General features: G+C 36.1%; 1 protein-coding gene across 1 annotated transcript in view; it reads left to right on the top strand.

The window, feature by feature from the left end:
- TPI (triosephosphate isomerase) overlaps positions 1-12,392 on the top strand; it is a 35,052-nt gene extending 22,660 nt beyond the window's left edge. Inside the window, exons 6-9 of the mRNA XM_089816432.1 lie at positions 9,522-9,616; positions 11,494-11,572; positions 11,801-11,883; positions 12,006-12,392. Of these exons, the coding sequence (XP_089672558.1) occupies positions 9,522-9,616; positions 11,494-11,572; positions 11,801-11,883; positions 12,006-12,053 (305 nt within the window). The 3' untranslated portion in view covers positions 12,054-12,392. The remainder of the gene's footprint in view (positions 1-9,521; positions 9,617-11,493; positions 11,573-11,800; positions 11,884-12,005) is intronic.
- Positions 12,393-25,217: the final 12,825 nt, after the last annotated feature.

Raw genomic sequence — 25,217 nt, 5'->3', positions numbered from 1 at the left:
ACTATTGTAGTAGGTCTTGAGGATCATGGTCTTTTTAGACTTATTGATTTTGGTGATTCTGAAGACTTAGCTATGGCTGCTTGGCGATCTTCGGTCAACACACTTTGGCATCAGTGGTATGGGCACTTAAATGTGCGTTATCTCTTACAGCTTGCTTGGGATGAGCTTGTTCTTGGATTGCCAAAGATTTAGACTCAACACCTTAGAGTTTGTGATGCATGCCAGGTTGGGAAACAACATCGCACACCTTTCACCAGTGGCAATTCTTGGCGAGCTTCTTAGGTACTTCAGCTTGTTCATGCCGATATTTGCGGTCCTATGGTCACTCCTTCTGTTCTTGGGTCCAGGAATTTTCTGTTGTTTGTAGATGATTTCAGTAGAAAAATGTGGGTGTATTTCCTTAAAAAGAAATCAGATGCATTTATTGTATTTCAGAAGTTTAAACCCTTAGTTGAAAAAGAGTTTGGGAAATCTATTATTACTCTTAAATTAGACAATGGGGGGGAATTTTGTTCTAATGCTTTCTCCAGCGTCTTGGATACACATGGCATCAAACCCTAGTTAACCACACCCCACACACCACAACAAAACAATGTAGTTGAACTTCAGAACAGGACAATCACCAAGATGGCTCGTTCCATGCTCTAACACAGACATGTTCCGAAATAGTTTTGGGCAAAAGTAGTTAACATTGCCGTTTATCTGTTGAACCGGTCACCCACAGTGGCAGTCAAAGGTAAAACTTCGGAAGAGGCCTGGTGAGGTCACAAGCCCAAAATTAGTCACTTGAAGGTTTTTGGCTCTCTTGCTTTTGTTTGGATCCCTGATGCTTCATGCAGCAAGTTGGATGCCAAGAGTCAGAAACTAATGCTTGCTGGATATAGCAGTCTTCACAAAGCTTACTGCCCCATTGATGTTGAGACATCTCGGCTCATCTACAATCGTGATGTAGTCTTTGATGAGCAACGAGGATCATTCATGCCTGTTTCTCCTATTCCTGATCTAATAGACTAACCTATGCAGGCTCATGATTTGGGAGTTCAGCTTCCATTAGGTCCACCTAATGGGAGGACTCTAGTAGCTCCTGCAACTCTAGTTATTCCAGTGATACTTGTACAGACACCTCCGACTTCTCCTGCAGGATCACCTCGCTTTGTAGATGCTTTGCCTGAGTTTGATCTTGATTCTTTTGATGAGGATCCTGCTGATCAAGCATCTCCTAGTACTATTGTTGGTCATTCTCCTATTCGGCCTAAGTGGTGGGCTAAGACACTTGCTGATCTTTGTGATAACGAGCTCATTGATGGGAGAACTGCTTGGAAAAAGAGCAAAACTACAGATTCTGTTAACTTTGCTCTTATGGTCAACATTCACAGTATGTTTGAACCTCAAACATATTTTAAGGCTAAAGGAATTCCAGAGTGGGAACATGCCATGACATCTGAACACTAGAGCCTGTTGAAGAACAACACCTGGGTCCTTTCTGATCTTCCACCAGGGAAGAAACCCATTGGTTGCAAATGGGTCTACAAAATCAAATACAAATCAGATGGTACTTTGGACAAGTGCAAAGCTTGTTTAGTGGCGAAGGGCTTTTCTCAGCGTCAAGGCATTGATTATGAGGAGACCTTTGCTCCTATTACAAAGATGAGCACCATCAAATTAGTCCTAGCCATGGCAGCACAGTTTGGCTGAAAGGTCCAGAGTGCTTTCTTGAATGGTGATCTTCATAAAGAGGTCTACATGACGCAGCCTCCTGGTCTCAAGGTTGCTGGTAAAGACCATCAGGTTCTCAGATTGGTAAAAGCTCTCTATGGCTTGAAGCAAGCCCCTTGGGCATGGTACATCAAGATTGATAAGTACCTTAGTGATCAAGGCTTCAAGAGGAGTTCTTTAGACTCAAATCTGTACATTAAGACTAATGACAGCGACATCATCCTTTTGGTTATTTATGTGGAGGATCTGATCATCACTGGTAGTTCGGCATCTTTGATTCAAGGAATCAATCAGAACTTATGCCAGTTTTTTGATATGACTTGCCTTGGGCTCATGCATTATTGCCTAGGTGTTGAAGTTTGGCAACAGTCTTCTGGTATATTCATCTCTCAGTCCAAATATGCTAGGGCTCTGTTAGACAAATTTCGTATGTAGGATTGCAAACCTGCATCTCACCTATGGAGAAAGGTCTCAAGTTATCAGCAAAGTTTGATTCTCCTTCCATTGATGATACTACATACAGGCAACTAATAGGCAGCCTCATCTACCTCTTTGCTACTAGGCCTGATATTAGCTTCGTAGTCAGCTATATTTCACGTTTTATGACAGCTCCTAAGGCTGATCATTGGATGGCAGCAAAGCCTGTGCTTCATTATGTGATGGGCACTTCAGATAATGGACTTCTGTACTCTCGAAGTTCTAATCCTAAACTCAGTGGGTTCACAGATTCAAATTGGGTAGGCTCTGTTGATTATAAAAAGTCAACATCTGGATATGTGTTTAGTTTTGGATCCGTTGCAGTCACATGGACCAGCAAGAAGCAGCACGCAATTTCTCTCTCTTCTATAGAGGCTGAATATAGAGGGACTGTTAAGGCAGGATGTGAAGCTATTTGGCTTCGTCAGATGCTTGGGGATATGTAGATGTCACCAACATGACCGACTACTCTGTTTGTTGATAACGAAGGCGTTATCAAGTTAGCATGGAATCTAGTCTTCCATGAACGAACCAAGCATGTGGATGTTCATTGTCACTACATACGACAGCTGGTTGAAGACGGGACTATAGATTTGCAGTATGTTCCCACCACAGATCAGATTGCAGACATTCTCACTAAGCCTCTTGGTCCTGATAAGTTTGTCAAATTCAGAGGACAGCTTGGTGTGTTCGATAGATTAACCATTAAGGGAGGGTATTACAATAATAGATAAGTTATCTATTATTAACTAATGGTTATCTCTTGTAAATATCTTAAGCGTTAAGTTTGCTTTCTCTAGAATAGAATGTTTCTATTCTTTACGATCGTTTCCTAAGGAAACATTGCCTCATTCTTTTGTATATATTGACCTTTCGGTCTTTGTTAATATCAAGCAAGTATTTACCCATTACCTCGTAATACTCTGTAGTGAGCGTGCGATATGTATGGTAAAAGCATCATTGACTCTTTTATAACTTGCCCTTTCATGAAGTTGGAGCTTTGGGTGACAATCATATACTTTGAGTTGTCCTTTCCCATTCCCTACTACACTTTTGCATATAAATATTAGATACAGGGTTTTCCTTGCCAATAAGTAAATCACATAGGAACTCGTATATAATGCCTTCATTTTTCCAAATTCCTCATTTGGGTGACCAAGTTGTCACTGATTATATTGGCCCAATTAGTCATCACCGTCCCTGCCAAAACCTTCTCTATAAAATAAAACATCCAACTCTCAAACATGGCACACTGGGGTATTTCCATGACCCTATTTAGCATGAAGAACACACCACCATATTCATCCTTAAGATCTGTATTTACAAGCTTGTTAGGCAGTTTGGAATGGTGTCTTCTTGGTTTACTGATCCGACCTTTATTCATAATGTCCATGCAAGCCTCAGATTTATTTTCAAACAGGGATTGTGCCACTTCCTTAGTCCTTGTTTGCATCATCGGATACTAGGGAATTCCAAAGGTCTCCCTTACTGCCTCTTCTCCTAGGAATGCAAACACTTTTTCCTTAATTTTAATTGTCCTGGATTTTGGATCATAATGCCTCCACACATTCCACCAAGAGCTCGTTACATTTAATGGCTGATGGGAATCGTGCTTAATGGTAAAAGCCACTTCTCATTATGCTGACTGCCATGGGGGAAGGTGAGTGATCTATTTTTCTGAACATTCTAAGTCTCATTCTTCTCATATTCAAGTGCTTCATGTTGGTGTCTGTGACCTCCTCACTTAGAAGATATCAGGAACTTGGTATTTAATCCCTTCATCAACCTCTTTATCTGCACCTTCCTTGCTGCTGCCACTTCATTTTCTGCCATGTCCCTGTTCAAATCTCAAAATAAGCATAGTGTAATTGTTTAAATAAAGGGGACTGTCTTCAGACCTTTCTAATCATTTGATTGTATCACTAAACTCGATTCCAAGGCTTAGGAAATTATGCTTGATGGCTGCAAATGAAACTTACAACTGAAGTGCTAAGGACTATGTCTGAAGAATACTACAATTATGAGCATAAAATTGATCCTTTATTGCCTCAAACTAAAAAAATGATTAAATTGACTTGCTTATCCTCCAAAATGCAAACATTAAGTTTCACCTTTCATGCATTAGTTCTGATTTCTGAGGACAGCCAACAAAAAAACCTTGAATTCAACGCAGGTTTCTTGACAAATGCAGCCCTATCATTAACCAAATGTCCTTGACAAGAGCATGAAGATTTTCAGAGGTTAAGATGTGAGAACACCACCTTTTACCAAAAGCTGGTTTTAGTGATGATATGGTCTGCAACATACCTTCTTTTGGTGATTTTTCTACCAAACTTTGTGAAAATGATCCTTACAAACTTAGCAACAACTTCAGCCATGATTGAGTGACTTAGAAATTTCCCTGATTTTCTTGGGAAAATCACCCTCCAATAAGAGTTTCAGACTTTACCACATCATGCGAGCCCTTTACTCACTCAAATTCTAGTTCTTGAACTCAGATTTTACATTTCTAAAAGGCTGCAACGAAATGTGAACTATTGACCTGGGTTTCAACAATGATTTTGTAAAAAAATTGAATTCTCCCAGGGAATATGCAGACTTAAGCCTGAAAAGGGCTACTTACAGCTCTTTTTCAGTTACACAGACTTGGTCCTTAATTTTATAGAACACAAACTTGATTTCCAAACACCCTAATCATTTGCATGCTGTAGTGTGTGAGTTTCCTTGTGAAATCACAGCTCTCATGGAGGGTGGTTTTCAGCCTTTTGGAAATGTAGTCCTGCTCTTTCTTATATGTCCTTACTTCATCTTTGTGGCATTTGAACTTCTCCTTTTCTTAACAGCAATTTCAGTGGACATCCTTTGGCATTTTCAAACCTCTATTCTAACGCTGGCCAATTTAAATGGTGGCTGTCAGATATCTTTTCAAACTTTGAACTCCTCACCAGCCTCTTTTATCAACTTTCTTTCACCTCCTTAAATCCTCCCACCCTTCACTCCAGGCTCAGTCAACTAAACAATTTACCTTGAAGTCTTGTAGTGGTGATTTTATTAAATTTCCTTGCCATTTTATTGAGTTTCAGTTCATATTTGCCAAGGGAAAATTGTCTCATATAGGGAAGCATCCAATTTATTTCAATCACATTCATATTCGTGAAAATCACCATTTTTTTCCCATCTGGGTGGAGATTCGATTTGATCAAGAATTAATTTCATAATATTTGAATTTTCATCAAGTCCTTTAAAAGGGGAAAATCAATCCTCATAAGAACTGATCCTTAAATTTTCCTTAATCACAATTCAAAGGGAAAATTGATTGGTCCAAGCGTTACTCCCACTTTCACTCATCACGTCATCATCTCACATTATCCAACAAGAGGAAAATCAACTTTCACATCGACAACTAAAATCCTTCAAATTTTCCTTTGCTTGCTGAATTGACCCCCAAAGAGGATTTTCGATCTACTTTTATTTTACTTGTTTCCTTTTCCATAAAGGGAACAATCATCCCTTATAGGGACAAATCCAATCCCATTACTTCATGCCCTCAATTATTCAAATTGGTCCTTAAAGGGAAAAATGACCCCCTCAGAGACTGCAAAAAAATTGATATGCAGAGGGACAAAATGAAAATTCCTTAACCACAATGACTTTCCCCTCTTACTATTCAAAAACATTCATATGGGACTAGTGGAAAATTAACATGCTCAAGGACTCTTGCATTTTATCCAAGGTTGCATGGGGGTACTTTGCGTATGGGTACAGCTATTTGTCAAAATAGGGGACAGGGGTAGTTAGGTACATCAATTTTTTTAGTTTAATTTAATTTTTATAGAAAATATGGAAAAATTGAGTCATAACAATGGTTTTTCAAAACAAGAACAGTGATAAAGTTTGCAGCTTGCAGATGTAATGTATTGTTTTCAGTTTCAGATTTGCAATATGTTTGTACTAATAATATATGCCAAATGTTGAGATGCATGACAGAGAAGGCAGATCTTAATCATGAACAAGATCATAAATCATATAACAATGACATATTGCAAGTGATAAACTTTGGACTTGAACAATGATAAATTTTCCTATTAATCAGTATTGTATAAAAGTTTCAAACTGATTATGTATTGAATTAAGCTTGATAAACAAATAAGCAAACAAAAAACTGTTAGGAAAATCAGAAATCTTAATCAAGTTTCATAGCTATGATGTTCTCCACTAAGTGCCCAGTACTTGGGTACATGTACTTGGTACTTGGATATGTGGGTACACATCCTAGGGAGGTGGGTACACATAGCCATGCGACCTTGATTTTATCACATTTTCCATGTCTAGGAGAGTAAATTTGATCCCTACAGGGACTAATGGTCCCAACACTTGGTTCTTTTTACTCGTTCATGTTCTTTAGAAGTGGAAATCAACCATCTAGGAGGAGAAATTTGATCCCTATACTTTTTTTTTAGGTTATTCATGCCCTCTAGGGGTGGAAAATTGACTCCTTAGGGACTTCTATAATTTCTCAAGTGGAATTTGACCATTCATAGGAACTTCGTACATTTTCAGAGTGGAAATCCACCCACGGTAGGGATTTTGTGTATTTTTGGAGTGGAAACCCACACCTTATAGGGACTTTGACCATTGACCATTTTCAAAGCGGAAATTTTATTTTCATAGGGACTTTGTGTATTTTCAGAGTGGAAATTCTTTTTTCATAGGGATAGTGCAATTTTTTTAGGAAAATATGATTTTCATAAGGTTATTTTGTACTTTTAAAATTTGAAAAAATCAAATTTCATACGGAAATTTGAAGTCCTTATGGATAAAATATGCCATTATAGCGTATTTCAGACTATTTGACTAGCCAAAATATTCACGCAGTTAGAAATTTTACCTCAAACAATTGCAACTTGACCCAATGCATCTTAACCTTGAGACCCCTATTTGCACTTACAATCTTGACAATTTAATAACTTTCACTGAACTTCTGAGCTCTGAATTTTCATCTCAACTGCCAAGGGTCAAAACCCTACAATTACGATAAAAAAGAGGGGCTCCCAATTTGCAATGGGTTATGGTGTGAAGACCTCACAACACTGGCTTGGAATCAAATTGAGATGATCTTTAGGATATGACTCCAGAGGATGTTGTCCTTGCCCGTACAAGATGCTTTAATACCAAATTTGTGAATTAATTCCCTGTTACAGACAATTGATAGACTATCAGAATAGTTAACGGTTATGGAATCCAATTTTAGTTATGTTTAATAATACATTGCATGAAGCACTTATAACAATATGCTAACCATAAATATATGAGAAGGATGGTAACAATTGTATACATAGGTAAAGAGTAGTCTCTCTTGTAGAGTATCTCAACTCTCACTCTATATTATACAACCTCTCAATAAGTTTACAGCACCTTCAATATCAACATTCTACCAACTGAACCTCATTCCATTGGTGCAAACAAATAGATATAGCTGCCAAGACATTACTATGGAACTTTAATTGTCTTAGCTCTTAAGTATCCAAGTGCCACATAGAAAATCAGCAATTAGACAACCTTAGCATGATTTCAACATATCACACATTACATGAAATCTTAGTTCTCTAAATATATTAAGTTGCCATTACTCACTTGGTCAAAGTGTTGACTATCTTTACTCGACTATAATTAAACTATCCATGGCTTGTGGTAGTAGAGACAAACAATTGATTGCTTCTAGTTTCTTGCATTGTCTTTGAGTATCCCTTAGAACATCTTCATGCTTCTGGCCGTCATTGCATGTACTCCAACATTGTCACATATCAACTTGCATTTTCCATTGTTATTATATACACTTGGTGACTTATCCCAGATAGGCATGTTTTGATGGGTGTTTTATGACCACACACAACCTCAAATGCCCAATGGCTTGCTTTTGATGGAGTTTGGGCAATTCCAGCAGCATTGGCTTACATAAAATCCCTTTTCACCTTTTTCCCAATGCCAACACATGATATTTAGACCAGGGAGCTTCAAGATGGAATATACCCTAACCAAACCCAAGGTGGGAGTTAAGTAAGCACTCCTTTTTCCAAGAATCATTCCAACTTACATATTACTCCTTTCTTTCATCATGCTCTTAGAAAGTATTTTACATGGTTTATCTAACATCCTGGATGGTGGGCTTTTTCATCCAAGCATTCTCATGGATTACTCCAAGGGTGGTGCCCCATCTAGTCAGGAACCAAAAATAAAACAATATAGTATTAAAATATTACACGGCTTCAAAGTGTGGTGTACAACAGACCTAACCAAATATGTTAACATTTATTGGGCAGACTGATTGCTGCTTCTAAAATCAGTTAGCTGAACAGTTTTAAGAAACATGAATTGTCTTGTTCTTTTCTCTTCCAATCAATTCTGTGATTCACATTGCAATGTATCATGTAAACTTATGCTAAACAAACTTTGATTATTGGCATTTCCACTCTAGTGTTGTATAAAAGATGTGCAAATATAGATTTTAGTTTTCCAAGCTTGTGTCTTATATTGAGTTGATTCTGATATTTGGCATAAGAGGCTATAATCCTTTGTAGATCATCTAACTTGCATTTAATATGCATGTGTTTTGGTCACTTTGACTCCCTATTTGCTAATATCTTTATTTGTTCTACTTGGGAGCAGTTCCATGATCGTTGTCCTATTTGACAGTTTAAGTAAAAGCTTATATGCCATCTGTTGAGTCTTCAACAAATGAAGAGGCATATGAAATGAGTGCAAATATTGCACTTTTTTTTCCTATTTATAGTGAACAGTTTTATGCATTGGAGCAACACATCATTTAAGTGAGATAAAACTTAGTTCAATGACCAGCTTTAATACACAGTTTGTGATGCTTGCATGGCTCTGACTGTAAACCTTCATATGTAGAGCTTCTCAGTTGTTTTTGATGTTGTAAAACTCCCCCTTTCCAGTGTGTTAGCGGCCACAATCAAGGTCTATCTTCCTGCAAATTCACCTTGAACTTGCATTCAACATTGTCAGTTGGGTTATGCTACACCCAGTGTTTTGGATGTGGTATTCTTCCTAATCATAAAATCTTCTTGTGTCACCTTGGGTTTGAATTGTCCTCTATTTTGTAAGCCCATTTCCTTTGCAGCTCAAGCTCTCATCCCATTCAACATAGTTTGAAGTTCTTTGAACTGCTTATTTGAAATATTTTATTGTTCAAAAGTTAATTTGTCTTTGATCAATTAATTATCCATTTTGTCTCTGATATTTTTAGTCTGCTTTGTGAGTGGTTACTTATCTTGTTGCTAACAAACTATAGGAATATATTTCTGCAGAGAAGGTGAAAGACTGGAGTAACATTGTTTTGGCATATGAGCCTGTTTGGGCCATTGGCACTGGAAGAGTTGCAACGCCAGCCCAGGCTCAGGAGGTAAAACCTTTACTATCCCAACTGCTTAGTATGACAGTGGTTACAAATTGTGATTTTATTTAACTTGAAAGAACATCGTACACTGTTGAAATATGAAGACTAAAATTCATATTCAATATTTCTATTCAACTCAGTGCATGAGAATAACATGACACTTGACAGGTATGGCAGTATTTTAACTTATAATGTCTTACAGCAGCAAATATATGAATATTGCTGAAGTGATGTTGGAGGTAGCAGAGAAAGTAGTAAATCTGAATGGAACGTTCAATAACTCCATGGCCTGTAATGTCTGGGAAGCATTTGCAAGTGATGTCTGTCATTGCTATCTGAAATCTGTAAGCTGAGGAGTTGGGAAATGCATCTAAAGGAAAATAAAAAGAGCTTAAGAAGAAAACCCAGGGCCTTCATTAAAGAGTCCGCAAGGGCTCCCATACTAAACATTTGCGCTTTTAGCATCCAAAAATCCTAGTTGATTTTCAAATTGTCATTTCACTAATTGCATGCAGCACTTTGCATTTTTTCTTTTGCAAGCAAGAAGAGGAAGGAAGATAGAGGATAAAGGAGGAAGGTAGGTGAAGGACTCAGTGGACATCCATTTTTGTCAACATTTCTTTTCTTTTGATATACAGGTCAAATATGTTTTGAACTTTGAAGGACCCTGGGATCTTGTTTGGCCAGCTAAGAAACGAGAAGTTTGTAGCAGAAAAATAGCAAAACGATTACATGCAGTGACCCCGACCCACCCAATGAATAGAAACAATAATCAAGTAAAAGCAAAACAGAGCACTTGGACCTTAAAACTTCTTCACTATCTCAGCTCCCTCAAGCTCTTGTTGGTAGAAGCTTTCGTACAGCTTCATGACACCATGAACATCTTTTTGCTCCTTACAGTATTTCTTCTTATGGGTCCTGATCCTAGCACAAGGACACACGTCGACATTCTTACCATCTTCACATTGAACATTGGGTTCTTTTCTTGTATCTTTGAGTTTCTTAGGGAGGATTTTATTCTCTGGGTGCTGTTCTGAATGATTCACTTACTGTCATGAATCACTTTGTGGGGGTCTGGGGACAACACCTCAGTGGGCTTGAGGGGCGGTGCCCCTTGGGTCCAAGGGAAGCACCTCTAGTGTCACGATATAATGTGGGGCTGAGGGGCGGAGCCCCTATCAGCAACCCCAAATTAAGGCATTCAAAACCACATAAATCTTCATGATGTATGGCACTTTCACAATTTTAACATCTCTTACACAGTTTTTCTTCAAAGACTCTTTAGTCTTAATTTTGTCACTTTGAAGACCTTACAATCTAATCACTGCAATGGATTTTTGTTTGTATATAATTTCCTTTATTTTAAATGGACTTACACAATTTGTATCAAATGTTTTCATGAAGAAAATTTGTATTTCCTCACCCTCACTCATACCAGCATCCGAACCCTGGCTACTGAACTGAGGATTCATGGGTTTATTTTCTATGGCGCCTTCTAATACTCATGTAATCTTCTGTAAAGTTTGTGAGCAATTTTGCATGTCTTATATGCATTATAGATGAAAATAGGCAGTGGGATTATGGATAACATAGGCATATTTTGTTCCTTGGCTTCTTTGTGGACATTCAGAATGAAAAATTTAATCCATTTTTCACTTCATTTCATTCATATTTTTTGTGAAACTCAGTCAATCTTGCCTTTTTCTTAACATAATGCTCTTCGATACCTAGTTCAGGTTCACTTTAGAATTAAGGAATTGGTTTGTGGACATTTGGAATGAGAAACTCGATCCATTTTTCACTTCATTTCGTTCATATTTTTTGTGAGCCTTATTCAATCTTCCTTTTTTCTTGACATAATGCTCTTCAATACCTTTTTCCAGGTTCATTCAGAATTAAGGAACTGGCTTAAAGTAAATGTTAGTCCCGAAGTAGCAGAATCAACCCGGATCATCTATGGGGGTAAGTAGCTTTCTCACTATTTATTTCTGTGAAATTTGATTTTTCTTTTTTAGCTTATCATCTGCATCATCATCTCTTATATGTCAAAGATGGAAAAAGAAACTTGAACTGTTTTGGCATTGTAAGATGATGTGCTCTTGCATCCATCATGCTGATTGTGTTTCACAGATGCTACTCCACTTCTTGTTTTCCATGAATAAATACGATGCCGTTTGTCTTGTAACTCAGGTTCTGTGAATGCTGGAAATTGTGTTGAGCTGGCACATCAGCCTGATGTTGATGGATTTCTTGTTGGCGGGGCTTCTCTGAAGGTTAGCTGCTCACTGTTAGCTTTCTTTCCATCTTTGATAAGCCAAGCCGAATAAAATGTTTGAATTCTTCAAGTTTGCAGATTTGTTATCTTGACTAGTTTGGCTGTCCATTTTTCCTGCAGGCTGAATTTGTGGATATCATCAAGTCAGCAACTGTCAAGCAAGGCTAAGTTTTAGGGCAAGCCATATATATTTTTCGCATTCAGTATGTTAGTAGCAGTCTATCATTGAAAAACATAATTTTTGTCTTAAAGTAGATGCTAAGGGCATATTTGACACGGTTCTGTTCTTATGATGTGGCAAATAATGCAAGAGGTGTATTTTGTTGGGCTCCCTACATACTATCTCTTGCTAATCAGTTTCCAATGTATACTCTCATTTTTGTTGATGTTTTGAATGGAGTAACAAAAAGTTGCACAGTGCGAAGATGTTTTCAACTTCTCATTCATGGAGAAACAAGGTTACTAGAGGAAGATAATAAAGGTCCCAACCATGTTAAATTTTTAGCATTTGATTTTTCATCTTATACAAGTATTTCATTGAAACTCTTTTGTAATATCCAGAGGCTACTGTTATCTTTGAGAATTTTCATTTTGGAGTAGGCAATCCTATAAGAATTGAATTCATAAACTTGTATGTGAGGTCAAAACATGGCCAAGTCATTTATGAAATGTTTGTTTTACAGATATTGACACAATCAAATCACATTTGAGTCAACATTTTTAACCTTGTTGTTATCATTTGCTAGATTGATCAAATTATTTTTAGCCAATTTGCCTCCAACTCCCAGGAAGAAGTATGCCATTGTGACCACTTGTCTGCTTGTTCTTCCCAGCCACCTTGAAGCTTTTAGATTGGTAAGGTTATAGTATAGTCAAATTAGGGGTATCCTCAATTAAAGACAACATTTGTTTTTGTCAAGAGTATGTAGTATGGGACTATGGACACACTTTTCCAGTGAAATCATTTTCCCATACAAAACATTTTCTTTCAAAGTATGCACCTAATTTGATGTAGAAAAGTTGAGCTTGAGGTTCCCAATTAGGGGATGTTTTGGTCTTGATGACTAAACATTTGCTAATTGGCATACTTTTCTAGTGATTGTTTTCCCATAAAAAACAAGTTCTTCCAAAGTGCACCAAATTTGATGCAAACAACTTGAGGCCGAGGTTCTCAAATAGAGGATGTTTGGGTTCATAGTATGTAGAGGCCCATACCTATAGTCTGATACGTATTGAACACATCTAATCAATCATAACAATGGCCAAAACAATATTTTTCAATAATATTGTTTAAGTGTTGCATTTGTCATTTTTTCCAAGGAATGTGCCTTGTTACGTGTTCTTCCATGAGGGAATTCATGGTCCCTCCTTTGTGGTTGTGACTTTTTCTCGCGTCCCTCACTTGCACATGTTTGTTTTTCTTTTGTGATTTACTTGTGCTTCTTCCTCATTTTCCTTAATTCATCTTTCTTTATGCCCTTCGAGCTTCTTCACCTCTCTAGCATAGCCACTCATGTTAGCATAGCCTCTCTCAATTGTGGACCGTAATTGTACTCAGTGCTAGGCTACAATGTGCTCTTCTTGGGGGCATCGTTTTTATGCTCTTCCTTTTTCTTGCTCTTATTCTTTCCATTTGTCCAAAGGATAGATTGTGGGGGAGAATTACAGACACAAAAATTCTTTTTATTTTCATAGCATTCATTTATATTGTTATCCTTAACTAAAAATACCCAAGACCAACGCTTGAAGCACATAAGAAACCTTCTTTCTTCAAACCTTCAAAAAAATAAAGAATTTAGAACTGTTTTAGATATGAAAATTGTAAGAAATGATAATGTTGAGCAAGGAACGAGAAACAATCCAAGTAAGTTAAGTGTGAAACAATGTTACCATAAGATAAGCAACTCCAAGAGCATACACCAAGATGGTTCAACAATGGAGACAAGGATTTATAAGGGGAAAGCAAAGAAAACCCCTTGTGAGTTATTATGAATGAAGGCAAATGCCTAAAGAAGAGAGAGAGAGAGTGTTGGAGCAAAGGTAGCTCAATACAATAACATCAAGTGCTTAGAGTGGTGTGTAGTTATGTAGAAGGAAGGAGGAGCATCTCTTATATAGAGATGAGAGAGGAGTTGCATTTGTAACTCCCATTTCTTTGAATGCCACATTCATAATAGGTGTGTGCAAAGTGTCACAATCCTCTTAAGGAGGATAAACTAAATAAAGAAATAAACAAGAGTTGTCCTTACATGTGGAATAAAGGACAAACAATGACATGTCCTCCACATGTGTACAAGTGGACAAACTACATGTAGGGACCTTTGGAATATCCCAATTAAAATATATCCAAGGAAAGATTAACCTTTCTAACACCCCCCCTTAATCTTTATTTGGGGAGTTTACTTCAACGGGTTGTAAACCCAAATTTTTACAATGGAACTGAAATCTCTCTTTAGAAAGTGGTTTGGTTAAAATATCAGCCACTTGATCTTCTCCTTTACAATAAAGAAGAATAATTTGATTGTCTTCAACTTGTTCTCGAATGAAGTGATGTTGAAGTGAAATATGTTTGGTGCGGGCATGATACACTGGATTCTTTGCCAAGGCAATAGCACTTTGATTGTCACAATGTATAGGTGTAGGTAATTGTTGAGGTAGACCGAAATCATCAAGAATTCTTCGAATCCACAAAGCTTCCTTAGCTGCATTGGTACAACCTTTGTATTCAGCTTCAGTTGAGCATAGGGAAATAGAGTGTTCCTTTTTGCTTTTCCAAGAAATTGGACCTGAACCAACAAAGAAAAAATAACCACAAGTGGATTTCCCATCATTGGGATCTCCACCTAGATCGGAATCAGTATAGCCATGTAAAATAAATTCAGAGTTTGGATCATAAAATAAGCCTATATTAATAGTTCCTTTAATATACCTTAAGATGCGTTTAGCAACTTTAAAATGAGTTTGTTGAGGTTTAGACATAAAACGAGACACTAAACCAACACTATAAGCAATATCAGGTCTAGTAAGAGTTAAATAATTTAAACTTCCTACTAACTGTCTATACAAAGTTTCATCAACAAAAGGAGTATTCATATCATTCATTAATTTAGTTCCTAATTCACATGGAATTGAAACATGGTTAGAGTCATTCATCTTAAATTTTTCTAAAAGATCATAAGCATACTTGCTTTGAGAAACAAAGATACCATTAGGAGTTTGAAAAATTTGCATACCTAAGAAGTAATGTAAGATACCTAAGTCGGTCATTTGAAATTTTTGTTTAAGTTGGAATTTAATATCAGAAATCAAAATGTCTAAACTAGAAGTGAATTAAATCATCTACATAAACAATAACAATGATAATATCATCGGTAGTATGTTTAATAAACAGATTAGGATCATTTTTGCTTCTAGTAAAACCTTGAGAAATGAAGAAAGAATTAATTTGAGAATACCATTCTCTAGGTGATTGTTTAAGACCATAAATAGATTTGTTCAATTTGCAAACGAGATTTTCACTACCTTTCTTAACAAATCCAGGAGGTTGAGCCATATAGATTTCTTCATGTAACTCACCATTTAAGAAGGTACTTTTAACATCCATTTGATGAATGGGCCAATTCATTTTAGATGCTAAAGCAAGAACTAATTTGATAGTAGGCATTTTAGCAACAGGTGCAAAGGTTTCATGATAGTCTAAGCCTTCAATTTGGGAGAAACCTCTAGCAACTAGTCTAGCTTTAAATTTACTAATTTCATTATTAGTATTCAATTTTGTTTTATATAACCATTTACATGAAACTAGATTTTTGCCAGGAGGTAATGTGACTAAGTCCCAAGTGTGATTAGCAAGTAACGGATCATATTCCTCTTGCATGGCTTTTTGCCAATGAGGTTGAGAGTGAGCTTGATCAAAAGACTTAGGATCGTTAGAATTCATAATAGTAGTCATCAAAGCATAATTACAATAATTAATCCTTCTATGTTTAATTCCACCAGATTTGGAAATATAATCATCAGCTTCATTGATGAGGTTTTGAGCCCATTTAGGTTTACATTTAGTTGTAATGGAATTATCACTAGAGGAAGAATCATGAGTAAGAAAAGTATCATTAGTATCTATTTGAGTATCATGAGATGTAGGAGTAGAAATAACCGGTGGTACTTGATTAAGAGAAAGAGGAGGGTTAAGAGAAGGAGGTTGGTCCTCCACTAGCACAATTTTAGTGCCAATGAATTCTTCATCCGTTGTAGTAGAGCAATCATGAACTCCATTTTCTGCAATACAAACATCTTTAGCAACTTGAACTTTGTTAGTAGTAGAATCATAAACACGATAACCCTTAGTGTGTTCATCATAGCCAACAAACATATAAGGAGATGACTTAGCATCTAATTTATGCCTTTTCTGTTTAGGCGTATGGACATAAGCAATAGAACCAAATATCCGTAAATGATGTAAATTCGGTTTCCTACCAGACCAAGCTTCTTCTGGAGTGATAGCCTTGAGAGCTTTGGTAGGAGTCCGATTAAGAATATAAGTTGCACAAAACATGGCTTCAGCCCAAAATTTATAATGCAAATTCTTAGCATGCAACATGCTTCGAGCCATTTCAACAATGGTCCGATGCTTTCTTTCCGCTACACCATTTTGTTGTGGTGTATAAGGAATAGTAAGCTCGTGCTTAATTCCACACGATTTCAAATAAGAATGAAAAGCATTATTCACATATTCCTTCCCATTATCAGTTCTAAGAATTTTAAGTTTATACCCAGATTGCCTTTCAACATACAACTGAAATTCAATAAATATATCAAGAACTTGATCCTTGCTATGCAAAAAATAGATCCAAGTTCGTCTAAAAAAATCATCAACAAAGGTAAGTGCATACCGAGAACCTTGGATGGAGGTATTCTCCATGGGACCCAAAAGATCACTATGGACAAGATGCAACTTATGAGTTGCTCGCCATGATTTTCCACTTGGAAAGGGCTCCCTATGCATCTTACCACTCATACAACCTGTACAGGCAATCTTGGAAGGAATAATGTTAGGCAAGCCATCAACCATATTATGCTTTTGCATGAAAGTAATATAATCAGAATTTAAATGACCAAGTCTTTCATGCCATATATTGAAATCAATAGAAGTATGTAAAGAATATCGTGAAGTAGCAAATTCATGGAATTTAAACAAATCGTCATTATCCATTTTAGCATGAGCAATCACTTTGAGGGTTTGAGGATCTATAATATAACATGTATCTTTGTAGAACTCAACTTTATAGTTCTGACATAGCTGTGAAACAGAAAGTAGATTAGTTTTCAAGTTAGGTACATATAAAACATCATGCAATTTACCATTAGGAATAGTAACATCACCTAGTCCTTCAACTTTACAAGTCTGATTATTAGCTAACTGAATAGGAATGTTAGCAATATCAGGCTGTAAGGAATCAAAAATTTCTTTATGAGAAGTGACATGTTGTGATGCACCGCTATCAACAATCCATTCTAAAGGTTTACAAAGATTAAAGCTACAAGTAAAAGCATGACGAGGATTAGAACTAGTTGAATTACCTTTTCTATGGTTTGAGGTTTGATGATTGGTACTATGATTCATAGGTTTTTTATCATTTTGTTTTTTAAAACAGTTATTGACAAGGTGACCATCTTTGCCACAATAAGAACAAGGAGGTTTGGAATTGGAATGGTTCCTTAGATTATTAGTATTATGAGTATTATTAGGATGATGGGTATTATTATATTTGGGATGAAATTTATTGTTGGTGTTATGTGAATTAGAATTAGATTGTTTGTAATTATGATTATTGGAACGAAAATTATTAGTTGAATTTCTAGACACAAATGCATGTTCAGTTGATTTGAGAGTACCAAACTGAATTAGCTTAGCTTCTTCCTGTCTTAATAAAGTTTGAAAAATAACATAAGTTAACTGAGAAGTTAAAGTAGGAATAGCAAGCTGTGCATGAATATTGGTTATAAACTGTTGAAACTGTCTAGGAAGACATTTTTTAAGAATAAGATGGATTAAATGAATGTCCTCTAATTGAACACCTAAAGCCATAATTTGACTTTTAAGAGAATCAAATTTTAAGAGGAATTCATCCATACCTTTAAAATCTGCATACCTGAGATCTTCGAGTTGATCTTGCAATTGTATTTTGCGGTATTCATCGCCACTGTCATACTTGGTTTTCAAGATGGACCAAACATCATGAGCTTTAGAACAGTGAGCAATTAAGACATATAAATCTGGAATAATAGAAATACCAATTAACTCTAAAGCTTCTTCATTTTTAGCTTTCCAAGTATCTTTCTCGTCTTGAGTAGCCGCTGAACCGAGCTCAAGAGAAGGGTCAGTGGCTATTTCGAAGAGATGTTTAAAACGAAAAATAAATGAGATATGAGTTTTCCAAGAATGATAATTAGAATAATTAAGTTTGATTTCTGGAATTAATGTTGACATGATTAGGAAAAAAAAATTCTTTGCTTTTTGGGAAAAAAAATAAAAAATAAATGCCCTTAATTTGAAAATCAGATGGATTGGAAAAAAAATGTTGTTAAATGAGAGAGAAATTTTTTTTATTAATTGAAAAAAAAAAATTAGTTTTTTTGTTTTTTTTTTAATATATAAGATTAAGAATATTTTCTTTTAATTTTAACTAATTGTGATAGAGAAAATTAAAAATTAATTTATTAAACAATTAAAAAATTAATATAATAGAAGTTGGATTAGTTTTAGTTAAAACAAAATTGTAAAACAAAGAGGGGAAACTTTTTTTTAAAAAGTTGAAAGGGGAGGGGAGCGGTCGGTGGCTGCCGCGTGGTGAAAGGAGGGCCGCGGTCGGTGGTTGCCGCGTGGCAGGAGCGGCCGAGGTCGGTGGTCGCCGCGTGGTGGGAGCAGCGGTCCGCGGTCGATGGTTGCCGCGTGGCGGGAGCGGCGGAAGCGATGGTTGGGGTTTAAAAATGCAAACAGAGTGGGGAGCGGCGTAAGAGTGCGCGGCGGTTGCGCGCGGCAAGGGTCGCAGAGTTGCAGAGCTGTACCGGCGGCGGCGGTGTAAGTTTGAACCGGCGGCGGTGGCGGCGCGAGTCTGCAACGGCGGTGTTTGCGCGCGGCGGCGCGAGTCGGGACCGGCGGCGCTTGCACGCAGAGAAATGGGAACAGTGCCGTCGGCGGCGGTTGCGCGCTGAGCCACGGGGTGGCGCGCGGGTGGCGCGGCCGCCCAACTAAAATAAAAGAATGTTTTTATTTTATATATAAAAAAACTTTGCACTATGTTTTTAAAAAAAGGCACAATATAGTAAAATATATTATTTTTTTTCTAAAGATTTTTTTTTTTTTTGATAAATGAAGTAAGAAAAAGTAGAGAGATAGAAAGCTTTACTAATGTAATATGTTTTGTTTTGGCGGCATGCCGTCCAAAACAAACAAAAAAAATTTAAAATTTACTAAAAAAAATTAAAATTTACTAAGAAAACCCTTTGGCGGCAAGCCTTCCAAAGAGGGTTAGTGAAAAATATGAAGCTTTACAAGAAAACACTTTGGTGGCAAGCCTTCCAAAGAGGGTTAGTGAAAAAATATGAAGCTTTACAAGAAAACCCTTTGGCGGCAAGCCTTCCAAAGATGGTTAGTGAAAAATATGAAGCTTTACAAGAAAACCCTTTGGCGGCAAGCCTTCCAAAGAGGGTTAGTAAAAAATGAAGCTTGCATGCACAAGATTAATTAAAGAGCTAAAATCACAACATAATCTTCTTCTCTCAATAACGTCTCCAAATAAGGTGTGCTCCAATGAATGGCAACCTTCACCACAAAACTTAAAACAAGGATTAGATAACCAAGCTCTGATACCATGTAAGAAATGATAATGTTGAGCAAGGAACGAGAAACAATCCAAGTAAGTTAAGTGTGAAACAATGTTACCATAAGATAAGCAACTCCAAGAGCATACACCAAGATAGTTCAACAATGGAAACAAGGATTTATAAGGGGAAAGCAAAGAAAACCCCTTGTGAGTTATTATGAATGAAGGCAAATGCCTAAAGAAGAGAGAGAGAGAGTGTTGGAGCAAAGGTAGCTCAATACAATAACATCAAGTGCTTAGAGTGGTGTGTAGTTATGTAGAAGGAAGGACGAGCATCTCTTATATAGAGATGAGAGAGGAGTTGCATTTGTAACTCCCATTTCTATGAATGCCACATTCATAATAGGTGTGTGCAAAGTGTCACAATCCTCTTAAGGAGGATAAACTAAATAAAGAAATAAACAAGAGTTGTCCTTACATGTGGAATAAAGGACAAACAATGACATGTCCTCCACATGTGTACAAGTGGACAAACTACATGTAGGGACCCTTGAAATATCTCAATTAAAATATATCCAAGGAAAGATTAACCTTTCTAACAAAAATCTAGATTAGATTTAATTTTAAAACAAAAATATAAATAATGGTATTTTTTTAATGTCATTAATTATGATAGCATTTATGATTCGAATGCTTTGTGTGGTCTAAAATGTTTATTTTTGAGTATTTGAATCCTAGTTCCCATACTCGGACTCAATAGGGCTGATTTGACGTGTGGCTTAGCTATTACTCAGCTACGACTTCACAAAATGAAAAACCCCCTTGAAATTTAGAGATATTAATGACTTAAAACATATTCCATGCACCCTTTATTGAATATAACTTAAAAATACTATAACATCATCAAATAGAAGCTAACATACATAAACATGGAACATAAATGATAAATCCATCACATACATAAAATGTAAATTGTAGCTGAAGTAAATAGAAAATATAGGATCATATGGCATAGATATATGGAATTATAAATGTTGTCAAATCATAAATTTATGTAAGATCCATAAAACCAATGACATCAAATCATAAATGTATATAAGATCCATAAAACATGTGTCTTGTAAAGTGTAAAGTGTTAATACTGCAAACAAAAAAATCTAGTCTATTTGCTCAAGCTCAAGCTCTAGCCCAAGCTTCATCCTCGTCTTCAACCTCAAGCTTGGTGTCAGGCTCAACCTCAAAGTATCATGTTTGCCTTCTATAAAGGCGTTTAAGGTAGGTTCTAGAGAATCGAGTAGCCATACACCCCCCCCCCCCCCATGCGAGGTGGACTAATGATTAATATCAACAAGGTGTGTGGGGTGCATGCGTGTGTGAGAATGTGCTCTATCCTCCTCCTTTGACATAACCTAACCTCTACATTTGCTTGTTCAACCTGATCAAGGTCCTTAGTGAAGATTGGATTGATAGCCTCATTGAGCCACTCTGACTCTGGATTGATTTCGTCCAGAGTGATTGGAGAGAAGTCAGCGTCCAAAATTTGTTTGGTCCTAAGACTGGTTGAAATGAACAAAGACAAGATCATTCAACCTCTCCACAAATAACCTATTTTGCCTCTTTGAGTGGATGTGCTCAAACATGGACCAATTGCGCTCACATCCAGAAATGGTGCCTAACTGACTCAAGATACATATGACAATTTTTTGAAGATTTGGGGTTGAGGGCTCAAACAGTTTCCACCATCTATCTGAAATAAGGAAATTAAAAACAATTAGTCTCATTTATAAGCACAACTTTAAGGCTAAATTACAAAATCAAAAGTTAAAATGCATAACTTATAAGCCATAAACTTAAGAATACATTTTTATTTGATTGTAATTTTGTCCGAGTGTCTATGCAAATCTTGGTAGAGAAAATTACCCTTTCTTGATTATTAGATTTATCTAGCTAAATGGTTGTGGCTGGGGCACTACCATCAATACACATCTTTTACATCATTGTTTATAGGCTAATAAGAACCTCCTCATCCACCTTGAAGTCAAGACATAAATGAAATGCTGGATTTAGGTAATAAGCTGCTGCATGGATGTGCTTTTGAAGCCGATTGTGCGATGTCTTATAAGTGATCTTCCAATTGGGCAAGTCTTCTCTTCCACTCTTGCATACAGGGATCTAATGCCCTCCTTGGCCATGTCCATGCCCTTATATATGTAGCCCATAGAGGACTTTGTTAGAAAGATGGATATTATTAACAATCTTTAAACTTCCGTAGATGATCAAACTAAAAAGTAAACATAAACATAATATGATGAAACTCATAACACCATTATTTTTTAACTAGGGAAACCTTGGCCAAGGGAAAACTCCGATGGGGATGTCACCCACAAAATGATCTACTAATGGAAAGTATCTTGTGAAAGATATTGATCCTGTTAGGTGTCTATTATATCCGTATAGTGTATTTGTCCTTGTTAGAAGCCTCAACCCTGTTAGGAGTTGTGATTACAATACAAAAGGTGCAAGATGAGCCCATTTTTCAAACTTGCATATACAACTACGCCAAGCTTATCTATGAGATAGATACAAAACTTTTGACTATGCTGATATCTTCTATATTTGATTAGTCTTTGTGGTTCCTCTTCAAAACTATACACACAACTACTCTGCTCTGTTTTGACATCAACTTCACATCTTTATCAATATTACAGAGTGCCAAAATAAACATCATATTATTACAATACAATACCATACTTCGCTAAGAAAAAATCTTTGCCCGTATACCAAAACTCTTCATAAGTCGACCTTGTGCTACCTTGCATGTTACCAAATCATCAAATAAAGTTTTGTGGTTTGTGGGTTAACATCAAAGATGTTGTCCCAACCTTGTTAAACAATAATCCCTTAACCAAAAATTTATTATACTGCGTTATGCTATGTTTTGCCTTGTTAACATGTTACTGATAAATCTGCCATAACTTATACAAATCTTGTTATTACTTTTAGTGCTCTTATACACGTCATATATTTATACACGTGTCATATATTGTTAGTACTACCTTCTTTCAAGTGTGCAAGTTTTCAAGTGCTTTCAGTGAAGCTCGCCAAACAAAAGTCGCATCGTGTTCACAGTTTCACTTTATCATACTTAGACAATTTTGCACTTTTAACTTCATATTAGCTTATGCCATCTTAAAGTAGATTATATGTTGCCATTAATGATAATCCTAACACTTTACATTACCCAAATTGCCAACAAAATTCTCCCATCAACAACTCAGAGGAGAACAACGAGGGGCTTAGTGACTTGCATATAATGTAAACAAATTATTTAAATCACAAATTAAATAAAAATAAGAAAATTTACAAATTTGCAAAACAAATAAAAATATGCATACAAGTTAAAAGTAAATCTAAATTATTCAACAAGTAAATACAAAATGTTGAATTGTAAATTTACCTCCAATATTTCTTTAGAAGGTGTCCAAAAACCACCCTCATGAAAGATGCAATTTGCCACACGTATCCTTCAAGTGTCATAGCAAAGGAAGTGGAAGTTCACTCCACCCCACCAAGCATGCACCTCAAATCTACCCTTGATGTCAACAAGGATTTCAGTGTGCTGAAATTCGAGACAAACCTCATGATACCAAGATGAACCAACTCCTTTTGCCCTGTGTATTTCCTCATTATGCTAAGGAAAAATGCATGATTGTAGACAAACTTGCAATATTCTTGGACCTTTCAACTTATGATTTGTCCCATTCAAGCTCATCAATATCCTACAATATGAGCTCAAGGCAATGGGCCGCACATGGAGACTGGTTTTTTGGGGTGCCTCTTTATAAAAAGTTTACTTGCACGAATTTTAAATTAATTATAAATTTACATATGTTAAGAAATTTAGAAAAGTTCAAATATATTTATAGATGTATCTCCATCAAATTTTCAAAACTTGAAAAGTTAAAAATTAAAACTTGAAAGTTTACCCGCAACAATACAACTTACTACATTATTTGTCACCACTTGCACCACATTTTCTTCACCCACCATATGACTTCCTTAATAACTCCACATAAATATGTGACACTTTTAACATATGAAGAAGTATCAATAGATTTTAGAAACATGGTGGATCCTACAAAATTTAAATAGAGCAAAATAATTAGTTATCATGCATCATCACTAATTTAGAAATCAAAATTTAAATATTCAATCACAATGCATGTAGAGAAGTAGAATGATCAATCACTTCTACAGGAAATGAGAAAATTTAGGAGTGTTCTATTCCTCCTATCCGTCCAAACATCAATCATGATTGTGTAACCCTTTTCGGTCCATGCCTTTCGGTGGTTCTCTAGCTCAAGTCTCATATCCTCAACCATTTCATCTAAGAGGGGGACACTCAACTCAGCATCAATGGAGGCTTTAAACCCTGCACCACAAATAGTTACGACATCTATGATACCTTGCCAATAAAGAGATCTGTCACAAATAGATTATGAATAGATGACAACTCAATGTGAATCAATGATTAGACAAGTACACTTGAATTTCAAAGTCTAAAATTCAAACTATAAATTAAAAATTTGAACTTCAAACTTAAAGAAAAACAAATGAAAAAGAATTAATTACTTGGTTGCAATAAATGAGATTTTGCAAAAGTACCAATATTTGCAAATTTATTTTTTGGCAACATCATGAATCTACTTGTTTCAATCCATGCTCTTATGTGAGGGTTGTGTGTTAGGAGTCGTTCGCAACACAAAATTACTATCCAATCTTGAATTACACAATCTAGGACGAAATGAAATAGGGTCAATATCATGAGTAGAAGCACTAGCACTAGCACTAGCACTAGCACTAGCACTAGGATGACAGGGAGACCTAGTAGAACCATCTCCAAAACAACCCGTGGATGTGGATGCAGATTCAAATGCAAATGTTGGAGGGTGGGAGCCAATAACACTTAACTCTTCAAGTTGCCTCTTCTTAGATATGTTCTCTTGTTCATGTGTCTCTAATTGGACATAATAAAAATGTTTTGCCTCAACAATTTGTTAAGTGCACACAGTAATGTCATACCTAGGCTTGCCAACAATATGGTATTCAAATCTATTGATGCCATCATAATTCATATCTTCACAAAAAAAAAAGTGTTTGATATTTTTGTCTTCTAGAAAATTCTTCGGTGTATTTCCAAACCTCATCCTTTCTAGGCATTACAAAAAGTGAATGTTAAGGCTGCTGCAATAAGACAATTCAAAATTTTACAAATTTATAAAGTTCAAGTAATAAAAAAATTCAGCAATCCCACGTTTTTTTGACAAAACTGTAAATATGTGTTTGCAAATTTGTTCTAAAAATATTGTAGGGTTTGCAACTTTGCACTTTGCAATTTAACAAAAAAAATTCAAGATTTACGAATTAAAATTAAATTTTTTTAACAAACAATGAAGAATACATTAACGTACAAAATAAAATCAACACTCTACAAATTTTAACACTT

Source organism: Cupressus sempervirens, chromosome 1, assembly GCF_028749045.1.
Source record: "Cupressus sempervirens isolate cs-2001-9-10 chromosome 1, ASM2874904v1, whole genome shotgun sequence".
Lineage (NCBI taxonomy): Eukaryota > Viridiplantae > Streptophyta > Pinopsida > Cupressales > Cupressaceae > Cupressus > Cupressus sempervirens.
Note: the sequence above shows the minus strand (reverse complement) of the source record. Positions and strands in the feature narration are given on the sequence as shown.